Genomic DNA, 12,552 nt, shown 5'->3' with positions numbered 1-12,552 from the left:
AACATAAGCGAGTGAAAATAAGCAAAGTAGACTAATTTTCGTGGTGAACGATCACTCACTCCAAATACCGTTCGAATAGTAAAAATGGCAGCATTAAGTCTTTGAACTAGATCTTGAATGTGGGCTTTCCATGACAGTTTACTATATATCTGAACACCTAGAAATTTGAACTGTTCAGTTTCACTAATCTAATGCCCGTTCTGTAAAATTAAAATGTCAGGTTTTGTTGAATTGTGTGTTAGAAACTGTAAAAACTGAGTCTTACTGTGATTTAGAGTTAGATTATTTTCTACAAGCCATGAACTTAAGTCATGAACTGCACTATTTGAAACTGAGCTAATGTTGCACACAACATCCTTTACTACCAAGCTAGTGTCATTATCAAACAGAAATGTTTTAGAGTTACCCGTAATACTAGAGGGCATATCATTTATACACATAAGGGACAGGAGTGGTCCCAACACTGATCCCTGGAGCACACACACACACACACACACACACAGGCACACACACACACACACACACACACACACACATCACAGCCATTCTCAACATTGTGAATAATGACCTTTTTCTGTCTGTTGCTAAAGTAAGAGGTGAGCCAATTGAGAGCTACTCCCTGTTCTGGAGTAATATTTTGTGATCATCACAATCAAACGCCTTAGACAAATAAACAAAATATGCCTAACATTTGAAACCTTTTGTTTAACCCATCCAGTACCTCACAGAGAAAAGAAAATACAGCATTTTCAGTTCCAAAGCCGAACTGTACATCTGATACCAAATCATGTGATATACAATAATCAATTATCCTTACATACACAGCCTTTTCAATAGCTTTAGAAAACACTGATGGCATAGAAATAGGTCTCAAATTGTCTACCTTATCCCTTTCTCCCTTTTTATAAAGTGACTTTACTACAGAGTACTTTAACCATTCAGGAAACTGACCATTTTACAAATATGGCTGAATACAGGGCTAACATGAGCAGCACAGTACTTTAATATTCTACTAGGCACTCCATCATATCCATGAGAGTCCTTAGTCTTCAGTGATTTAATTATTGACTCAATCTCCCCCTTGTCTGTATCACAGAGGAGTATTACAGACATCAATCTTGGATAGGCATTTGCCAAGAGACTTATAGAATTCCCTGTAGAAGCTAAATTTTTATTTAATTCACCACCAATGCTCAGAAAATGATTGTTAAATAATGTATGTATATCTGATTTATCAGTAACAGAAATATTTTTACTGTGAACTGACTTTACATTGTCGACCTTGTGCTGCTGACCACATGGTTTTAATTTTATCCTGTGAATTAGCTATTTGCCTTCCTAATAACGTTTTAAGCACCTTACAATACTGTTTGCAATGGGCTACTGCAGCTTGATTGTGACTACTTCTAACATTTTGATATAATTACCGCTTTGTTCTACATGATATCCTTATCTCACTAGTCAGCCACCCGGGCTGCCTATTACTGCTAGTGTCCCATTTAGAATGGTCTAATGGAAAGCAACTCTCAAAGAGCATAAGAAATGTGTAAAGGTAAACATTATATTTACAGGGTGTTTCAAAAATGACCGGTATATTTGAAATGGCAATAAAAACTAAACGAGCAGCGATAGAAATACACCGTTTGTTGCAATATGCTTGGGACAACAGTACATTTTCAGGCAGACAAACTTTCGAAATTACAGTAGTTAACAATTTTCAACAACAGATGGCGCTGTGGTCTGGGAAACTCTATAGTACGATATTTTCCACATATCCACCATGCGTAGCAATAATATGGCGTAGTCTCTGAATGAAATTACCCGAAACCTTTGACAGTGTGTCTGGCAGAATGGCTTCACATGCAGATGAGATGTACTGCTTCAGCTGTTCAATTGTTTTTGGATTCTGGCGGTACACCTGGTCTTTCAAGTGTCCCCACAGAAAGAAGTCACAGGGGTTCATGTCTGGCGAATAGGGAGGCCAATCCACGCCGCCTCCTGTATGTTTCGGATAGCCCAAAGCAATCACACAATCATCGTAATATTCATTCAGGAAATTAAAGACGTCGGCCGTGCGATGTGGCCGGGCACCATCTTGCATAAACCACGAGGTGTTCGCAGTGTCGTCTAAGGCAGTTTGTACCACCACAAATTCACAAAGAATGTCCAGATAGCGTGATGCAGTAATCATTTCGGATCTGAAAAATGGGCCAATGATTCCTTTGGAAGAAATGGCGGCCCAAACCAGTACTTTTTGAGGAAACAGGGGACGATGGGACTGCAACATGGGGCTTTTCGGTTCCCCATATGCGCCAGTTCTGTTTATTGATGGAGCCGTCCAGGTAAAAATAAGCTTCGTCAGTAAACCAAATGCTTCCCACATGCATATCGCCGTCATCAATCCTGTGCACTATATCGTTAGCGAATGTCTCTCGTGCAGCAATGGTAGCGGCGCTGAGGGGTTGCCGCGTTTGAATTTTGTATGGATAGAGGTGTAAACTCTGGCGCATGAGACGATACTAGACGTTGGCGTCATTTGGACCGCAGCTGCAACACGGCGAACGGAAACCCGAGGCCGCTGTTGGATCACCTGCTGCACTAGCTGCGCGTTGCCCTCTGTGGTTGCCGTACGCGGTAGCCCTACCTTTCCAGCACATTCATCCGTCACGTTCCCAGTCCGTTGAAATTTTTCAAACAGATCCTTTATTGTATCGCTTTTCGGTCCTTTGGTTACATTAAACCTCCGTTGAAAACTTCGTCTTGTTGCAACAACACTGTGTTCTAGGCGGTGGAATTCCAACACCAGAAAAATCCTCTGTTCTAAGGAATAAACCATGTTGTCTACAGCACACTTGCACGTTGTGAACAGCACACGCTTACAGCAGAAAGACGACGTACAGAATGGCGCACCCACAGACTGCGTTGTCTTCTATATCTTTCACATCACTTGCAGCGCCATCTGTTGTTGAAAACTGTAACTACTGTAATTTCGAAAGTTTGTCCGCCTGAAAATGTACTGTTGTCCCAAGCATATTGCAACAAACGGTGTATTTCTATCGCTGCTCGTTTAGTTTTTATTGCCGTTTCAAATATACCGGTCATTTTTGAAACACCCTGTATCATCTATGTTATCAGCACTATAAACATCCTGCCACTCTTGTTCCTTGAAAAGGTTTAAAAAACTCTCTATTGCTGTTGGATAATTTTCCTACATAGTTTGTATTTACATGTGACATTTGTCTGAGTACAAAAGCCTTTTAGTGTTAAAATTTGTGCATCATGGTATGAAAGGCCATTCATGCTTTTACTAACAGAATGCCCATATAGTAATGAAGAATGAATAAAAACATTGTCTGTGGTTGTGCTACTGTTCCCCTGTGCCCTATTGGAAAAAACACAATCTGCATCAGATCATTTTAATTTAGGAGATCTGCCAACATCCTTTTTCTTGCATTGTCATACACAAAATTTATATAGAAGTCACCGTATATAACTAATTTCTGGTGCTTCCTACAAAGTGAATCAAGAGCCCTATCTAGCCTGAGCAGAAATGCTCTGAAGTCAGAGTTAGGGGGCCTATAAACAACAACAAACAGAAGTTTAGTTTCACTAAATTCAACTGTCCCTGCACAACGTTCAAATATCTGCTCAGTGCAGTGCCATGTTAGATCTATGGACTCGAATGGAATACTGTTTTTTACGTACACAGCCACTCCCCCCACCCCACAAGGAAGTCCTTGAAAAACAGCCAGCTAATCTGTATCCTGGTAAAGGAAGCATCTAAATTGTCAAGGAAACAAGGTGGTGGGATCACTCATGGAAAAATTTCTGTAGTAGTTAGTGTTAGAGGTGCACCTTTTTTAGACTGAATTCAGCTGATAGGTATAACTGCTTAAAGGAAGTCCCCCTAACTAAGGAATCACCTTCAGAGGATGTCATGTTTCCAAGTAGAGAAGGACTTAGCATATTTCATTAAAATATAAGAGGTATTGGAGATAAAGTTAGTGAACTGCTTACAGATGTTGACTCTTAATGAAACACATATACCATTTGACTTGTTTTCTCCATCTAAAAACAGTGCATTACAAAAGATGTTGACATCAGTAGATTTTATGCTCACACAGTGGAGAAATACAGAAGTCCTTACATTTTTTTGTTAACTTATGTCTTTACTTACCCTCAAGATCTCAAATTTTGTCAGAGATAAATGCTAAACCTTGCCTGGAAATCAGGGAATTTCACTCGGGGAAACTTGTAGCAACCATTGTTACGGATTATGCATTAGAACATTGTTGTAACGCATAACCACCCATTACAATGTTGCCTATAAGCTTCGCCAGCTTCCCCTTCCCATACTTATTGAGGTGCAGGCCATGCCTAGTGAAACCTGATCTGCTGATCGGCCCAGCTGGCACTACTGAAATGTGACCCACGCCCTCTGCCATCAGAGGCCTCTCCAGCCCCATGTTAACGCACTTAACAGCCACATTAAGATGAGGCCGATCATGATGCTGAAACAGTTGCACAAAATGCACATTAGTGCCACCAGTTTGAGTAGCTATCTTTACCAGGTCACCACCTACATCATATTTCCCGTCCCTATCAAGACTGTCCCCTGCTCCAACCACTATCACTATCTGATTCTCCGTCATAAAATTCCTACATAACTCCCCTATGCTGTCAGTCACCTGAGCCAAACCTGCACTAGGCTTCACAATGCTGGTGACCTGGTACTCACTCCCCAACATGTCCTGCAACTGCTGGCCCACACCTCTACCATGCGAACCACCTAGCAGCAGAACCTTCTTCTTTCTGTTTGACTTCACAACTAACCTAGGCCTCCTAACTGCTGAGGACTGCTGCACATTTCATACACCTACAGCTACAAGAGGCTCCTCTCCACTCAACTCTGACAGTTGGTCAAATCTATTGCATATACACAAAGTCTGAATACTGTCTGAATACGTCCTCCTCCTAGCTGCCTTCTTGCCAACTGCCAGTTCCCATCCCCCACCACTCTTCACCCTCCTCAACCTATCTTGTTCCTCCTTTGCGCCTTGTAACTGCACCTGAAGGGCACAGATCTTGTGCTCCTTCTCCTCTATCAACTTATTTCTCCCACAAATTTTGCATTCCCAGGAGAAGATCTCACTAGAATGGAGAGAGAGAGAGGGGAGAGAAGCAGATTAGGAAGTATATCCATTTTCCAAACAAGTTAAAAACATGTGCTTTCTCTTTCCTTTCTTTTCCATTTAATCTGAGGACAGTGCTACACAGTTCTCTGCTAGGCTACTTTTGTAAATGTGATCTGTTGAAAATGTAGAAGTTACAAAATTATTGTCCTCACTGTAAGTAAGCCAAAGCTGTTCTTATTTTGTGGTTCTTTCCATTTGTCCCTTCTTCTTTTGTTTATCAACTTTATTTAGTAAAGGAAACGTAGGTCAATTACTGGTAGTGACACAGTTTGGAAGCTGGTATTCATTTACATGTGACACAATAATGCTAGTTTTTTGTTGAACTGTACCTGGTAATAAGCTGGTGGAAACTGTTGGACTGGTAAATAAAATAGTCAGTCTTCCCTCAATGTAAACACATAACTCTCTCTCACAATGCAATAAGATACTACCTGCCACATGTATTACTCAAACTCTGAGCCTCACATGGTAAAGTTGTGCACATAGGCCCAGAATTCTGGGCCATCTTTGTAGACTGTATTGTGAAATGAGTTACAAAAAATTAGTGGAGAAGCTTCCTGATTTCCATTTAGTGCAATAACTTAAAACACGACAGTATCAGCGTACAATCATATGATGTCATATTTGACAAGAACCTTGATAATATTTTTAAATTTTTAAGAAAACATTAACTTTCCACCAAGTGCTCAGCTACACCCCTCCCAAAAAAAGTGTGACTTTTCTCTATGGGATCAATAGGGAGCAGTCAGCAGAGCATGCTGTACAGCTTTTGTTTAAATATGATACCACTGTAATCCTGCTTCTGGTTTTATACTGGAGAGCCATGGTGAGATGAGCAAGTTGGGTGTCTACAGGAGAACAATGTTGTAATGCATAATGCATAACCAAGGTTGCCACAAGTTTCCCCAAGTGAAATTCCCTGATTTCCAGACAAGTGTTAGCATTTTTCTCTGACAAATTTTGAGATCTAAAGGTTAAGTAAAGACATAAGTTAACAAAAAAATGTAAGGATGTCAACATCTTTAGTAATGAACCATTTTCAGAAGGAGACAGCAAGTCAAATGGTATATGTGTTTCATTAAGACCACTTTTGTTATTTTATTTCAATAAAATGAAACACTTTTGGTGACAAAAATAAGCATTTCCTTGGAGTTGCAAGACAGATCTAAAATACCTTCACTAATTTCAGAAATGATCTCAGAAAAAAGTAGGCCTCCTGAAAGAAGTGTATAAGGCAGGGAAGAGTTGTGTAAATCAACACTATAGGTGACCACCAACAAAATGTTGGTTCTACTATGTTCATTATTGTTGGTTATTAGTTATTATGTTATGTTTATTATTTTGTAAGTGTTGTGTGATTTTTCTTTTGAGAAATATTTGTGTACATAGTGTACAAACTGTCAGCGACTGCCACAATTTTTTCTTCTTACCACCCATAATTTCTAATATATTAATTATTTTTGAAGTGCCAAAATGTACTAGAATAAATGTTTATAAAACACTGCAATGTACAATGTACTTGCGGTGAGACAATTACAATTTCTGAGATCCATCCCCAATGGCCTCTGGTCTGCTGAGGAGCACCACAGTCCTGGGTTTTAGGGTAAACCACGAAAATCTGCCGCATTATCCCACAAACAAACAGACCCAGCCTGCAGGCAGATTGGTGGGACTAGATCCAATGGGCATGGTTTGTACTTTAGTAGGAAACTATGGGCTTTAGATTGGCAGGCCCGATCTGTTAGAGATAGCCGCAGAAATGGCCTGCGGTTTTGGCCCGTCATGGAAGTCCACTCATGTGGCCAGCAATTCACGTGTCGCAGGCACTATGTTGACAAAATGAGACCGTGGCGATAAATCAATGCAACAGATAACTTGTGCAGATACTCTGAGAACCATACTAATGAGGCGAGGTAGCAACTCACCTAAAGATGATCACGGAGCAGCAGGCAGGCACATAGAAAAGACAATAAAACTCTTACTACTAAATTTTCGGCCATAGCCTTTGTCAGAAAATGAGAGCATACACACATTCACTCAGACACAACTTGTGCACACATGACTGCTACCTCGAACCTGCACACATGACTGCTATCTCGAGCCGCAGTGTCAACAGTCTCTTAGAATCAGATCCAAAAAAACCACTCCTCACGCCTCCCTGCCTCTCATTGGCAGCTGCTAGGCTAGTGGCAAGATGTGGTGGCAGAACTGACTGCAAGCCGAGGGGAATGGTAGAAAGGGGAGAAGCACTAAAAATGAGGGAGTAGGGAAACGGCACATGTACTCAGCTGCACCCAGGCAGCAACAATGTGTGACATCTCAGTAAACAAACTGTTTCATCTACTGAGACAAAAATGACATTTTTCCAGTTTTTTTCCCCCCTGATATTTCCCTGACTTGTTTGAAATTCTTTGATTTCAAGAACTTGTGGCAACCTTGATAATTGCCATCAGTGACTGTGCACTGCAGAAGTCAGCTGTGTGCAGTCAGCTGGCATGCAGGAGATCGAACAGGTCTGCACAACCTTGTTGAGATGATGACATGTGCTTCACCCAACAACTCACAGTACTTTTGGTCACTGCCAGGTCTCTGTAAACATGTGCAAGTGCCTATGAATCAAAATTGGCTGAGAAAATAGTATGGTTTTGACGAATGATTCCTTTTGATATGGTAGAGCAATAATTATGTGTTTTCTAGTATTATCAATTTTTTTCAGTTACATGCTTTTCATAATTCATTGTTTTCATATACACACACACACATACTAACGTGATAACACAGCAGTTTTAATGGTATATGACTATTTTGGAAAAAATATGGATATATTTATGTTTTCAGCAGCCCTAGTATGGATTCGACTTACTACTAGTACTTAATAAAATTATCATCTGCACAATAATATTAATGACTTCTGGCCTTTGTATGTGTTTGAACATTCATGATTATAAACAAAACAATGGAAAGTCCAGGATGGAATTACCACCATATGAGAAGAATAGATTGTTATTCACCACATATAGGAGGCACTGAGTCACAGACAAACACAATGAAAAAGACTGCTAAACATTTAAGCTTTTGGTGAAAAAAAGTCCTCCTTCCAAAATAGAGAATGTGCCCACATTCTATTTCTAATTTGGAAAATGGGACTTCTTGCTCAAAAGCTTAAAAGTTTAGCAGTCTTTTTCATTGTGCCTGTTTGTGAATCAATCCCTCCTGTATGAAGTGAGTAGCAATCTATCCTTTTCAGTTTCGTAAATGAGTTTTAAACACATTTGTTCATTGTGTACATAGCATACTGTACTGAAATATGGCAAATGCTTATAGAGTTTTGGTTGAACCACATTTAAATATTATTTAACAGACATGAAATATGGTACTGTAATATGCATGTCATTTTCTGAGCATCTAATTTTTTATCCTTATCTTTTAATTCTCTCCTTCCTTCCCCCCTCGTTTACCTTCCGACTGCACCTAGCTGCCTTACTCTATCTGCACCCTGTCCCTGTCCTACCCTGCTCACCCTCCTCCTCACCACCCCAGCCACCCTAGAAAAAGATATTTTGAATATGGTATTAGTATTTTTTGTAGCAGTCTAAATATTTTATTGGGCATTTTAACTTGAACCTTTGTTTCATATTAGAACCCCAAGTTAAAACTTTTGTGGAATAATGGGATGTCATTATGCTGTGATAATTAACATAGTGTAAGCTGTGCATACATGAATGTAAATGATAAACTTGGGAAATGTTGAAGGTAATCAGATGATCGGAATAGCAAGTCAACATACATCGAGAGCAGCGTGATTGGATGCTGCTGTTGGCATGGTACAACACTTCCCCCTTGTCCACATCCCCTTGTAGACTGATATTTGTTCTGCAGCACCAAATGTTGTTATTTTAGAGAAAGATGATTAGTATAGAAAGGTACATCTGTCAGACTGCAATATTTTGTTAATGTTGGTAGTTTCCAGAAGACAAAACATTAAAATTGCATTATTTATATTGTAACTCCATTGCAAAGTAACCTCATCTTAATAAATTACATGACAGTAGCTTACAACATTAACCACGGGCAATTAAGAATCACAGAATCTCAAAAGATTAAAAGTAGGCTTTACTAGTCTCTGCAACAATAAATTACACAGGTACTTGATGTACAAATATCTGGCATTATTTAGGGACTAATGTAAAAAGTTAAAAAAATGTCTTAATTATTAGCATATATGAGTATTTGAAACCATGAAGTGATAGATGAATAGTAATTGAATACTGTTATAGAAAAGCAACAGTTTTTCTGCTAATTAAATTGTTCATTTACAGCTATATGAAATATGTGTCAAACAATGGAAAATCCAGTATGGAATAATGACCACACGGTGTCCTGCTAGTCACTACTGATGCCCCCTCCCCTTACACTAACACCCCTAATGTCCATAGCCTTGCCACTATTGAACACTACCTTTCCCAATGCCTGATGGATTTGAAACCCACAACCTCCTTCCTGGTCACCATGACCAACTATATCCTCACCCACAATTACTTCTGCTTTGAAGCCATCACCTACAAACAAATCTGGGGAATGGCAATGGGCACGCTCATGGCACCATCCTATGCCAACCTACTCATGGGCCATCTAGAGAAATCCTTCTTAATCACCCAGAATCCCAAACCCCTCACCTCGTTCAGATTCACTGATGACATATTCATGATCTGAATGAAGGATGGTGAGGACACCCTATTCACATCCCTCCAGAACCTGAACAGCTTCTCCCCCATTCGCTTCATCTGGTCCACCTCAACCCAGTAAGCCACCATCCTCAATGTTGACCTCCACCTCAAAGATGGCTACATCAGTACCTCTGCCCATAACAAACCTACCAACCACCAGCAATACCTCGACTTTGACAGATGCCACCATTCCATACCAAGAAGTCCCTCCCATACATCTTTGCCACCTGTAGTCATCATATCTGTAGTGACAATAAATTCTTCTATAAATATATCAGGGGTCCTGCTGAGGCCTTCAAAGACTGTAATTATCCTCCCAGGTTTGTTCAGAAACAAATCTCCCATGCCGCCTTATCTCTCCAGTCAACCACAACCTCCCAAAGTCCTCTGTCCAGCCACAGAGGAACATTTCCCTTGTGATTCAGTACCACCCAGGACTGGAGCAACTGAATCACGTTTTCTGCCACGGTTTCATCTACCTCTCATCATGCCCTAAAATGAGAAGTATCCTTCACACCTCTCCCACCCTCCTTCTGCCACCCACTGAACCTGCACAATATCCTTGTCCATCCCCACACAGCCCTTGCTCCCAACCCCTTGCGTCATGGCTCATATCCCTGTAATAGATGCAAGACCTGCCCCATATATTCTCCCACCACCATCTACTCCAGTCCAGACACAAGCATCACCTCTGCCATCAAAGACTGGGCTATGTGTGAAACTAGTAATGTGATCTACATGCTAAGCTGCAACCACTGTGCTACACTCTACATGGGCATAACAAGCAACAAGATCTCCAACTGTATGAATAGCTGCATGAAACAGCTTGACCACCCAGTTGCTGAGCATGCTGCCCAGCACAACGTTCTTTATTTCAGTGATTGTCTCACAGCCTGTGTCATTTGGATCCTTCCTACCAACACCAGCTATTCTGAATTGCACAGGTGGGAACTCTACCTGAAATGTATCCTATGTTCCTGTAACCCTCCTGGCATCTATGTTCGGTAGTCATTGTCCACCCACCTATGTCTTTCCTTGTTCCCACTACAGCATTACACAGCCTTCTATTCCACCAACACACCCACAGTCTTTTTACTTCTCTCCTCCCCCCCCCCCTCTCTCCTGCACCTCATTTACCTCCTGACTGCACCTAGCTGCCCTACCCTATTTGCACCCTGTCCCTGTCCTACCCTGCCATCCCTCCTCCTCCCCACCCCAGCCTCATCCTTACCCCCACCACCCAGATTGCTTCTCCCACCATGTGCAGTTGCTCACAGTCTAGCCTCTGCATAACCCACAGGATCTATTAACCACCTCAGCATGTGAATTTAATGTGTGTTATACAGACACTGTTTATGATAGCTCTCTCCTACTTTACCATTTCTAAATAGTTGAAGATTATTTTTTATGATGCAATCTACGAACATTGTGTGTGAGGGGATGAAACCTGCAAGCCGTGTGAATTAGTGAGCATTTGATGGCCTGGTAGCCATGCTGGACAGTAATGAGGACAAAGTTGTTTGATACTGACCTAGAGGAGGGCCTGTAGTCACGATACTCCCTTCGTGGTTCACGGTATTCTGATAGTACTTGTGTGGATGTAGCAGTGGTTGTCCCTGTTATTGGGGAGGATGCAGGTGGTGGCGATGGCTGAGGTGAGGCAGCACCATCTGGCTCAGCACGTGCACCACCCCAACCAGCAGGCAGTGACGAGTAGAGTTGTTCATCCAGTGAGAAGAGCCGCAGTTGCTGCCGGATATTGGCTTTCTCACGTGCACGTTTCCGCTGGAACTCTTCCTCTACTTGGCGCATTGCCTCCAGTTCACTTAGTCTCTGCTTCTCCTTCAGCTCTGCTTCACGGGACAATCGCTCTGCGAGCCTACGTCGCTCAATCTGCCTCACTGTGCTCTGGAAAGTGAACCTGCAATGACAGAACACTTGTATGCTCCCTCTGTTTTTCAAGTTACCTTAGATTAAGTTCGTGTATGTAAGCCTGCATCATCTGATGAACAATAAGTGTTTTCTCTATTAACTGCAGTCAAAACATTTAATTTAAATACATTGACAAAAAGAAAAAAAACCATGACATATTCTAGATTGTGAACATTTAGCACATTTCTTCCAACTGAATGTAAAGAATTTGATAAATCACCTCCAAGACCATGTATTGGCTTCACTATATTCTGACCATAGAGCAGTGATTAACCGAGTAATCTTTCATCAGTTGTGTCAACGAAATTTGTGTGTGTTGTAATATATTGTTTATTTTTCAACATTTGCAAATACTGTGAAAAACTCTTATGATATTGTCAATTGTAAACTTAATTTGTGTTTTTTTAGAAACTTTTCGCAACGCTATCTTTACTCAAAAACAACTGTTCCTTAATTTTATTGTGTAATTCAGTGTGTAGCTACATGTGTCAATGTACAATTGTACTTTTGAGAATTTTTATAAGTTATAAGTGTTGTGTATAACTAATTTCGTGGCAAATAAGTATTTGTGATTTACATTTACTGTAAATAACTCTTTTAACAGGAGTGTATATGTCTTCTGCATTGCTAACAGATTTGACAGTGACATTAATTTAAATGCCATTGTCAAATCTGTTAGCAACTATAACAACAAAAAA

At 40.7% G+C, this 12,552-nt stretch overlaps 1 protein-coding gene across 1 annotated transcript in view; it reads right to left on the bottom strand.

Moving 5' to 3' along the window:
• Nucleotides 1-12,552, bottom strand: part of LOC124613089 — a gene marked incomplete at its 5' end in the record, with an annotated part of 146,726 nt that overhangs the window by 36,809 nt on the left and 97,365 nt on the right. Inside the window, one exon of the mRNA XM_047141677.1 lies at nucleotides 11,454-11,843. Within this exon, the coding sequence (XP_046997633.1) occupies nucleotides 11,454-11,843 (390 nt within the window). The remainder of the gene's footprint in view (nucleotides 1-11,453; nucleotides 11,844-12,552) is intronic.

Source organism: Schistocerca americana, chromosome 4 (genome assembly GCF_021461395.2).
Source record: "Schistocerca americana isolate TAMUIC-IGC-003095 chromosome 4, iqSchAmer2.1, whole genome shotgun sequence".
NCBI classification, from domain to species: Eukaryota; Metazoa; Arthropoda; class Insecta; order Orthoptera; family Acrididae; genus Schistocerca; species Schistocerca americana.
Note: the sequence above shows the minus strand (reverse complement) of the source record. Positions and strands in the feature narration are given on the sequence as shown.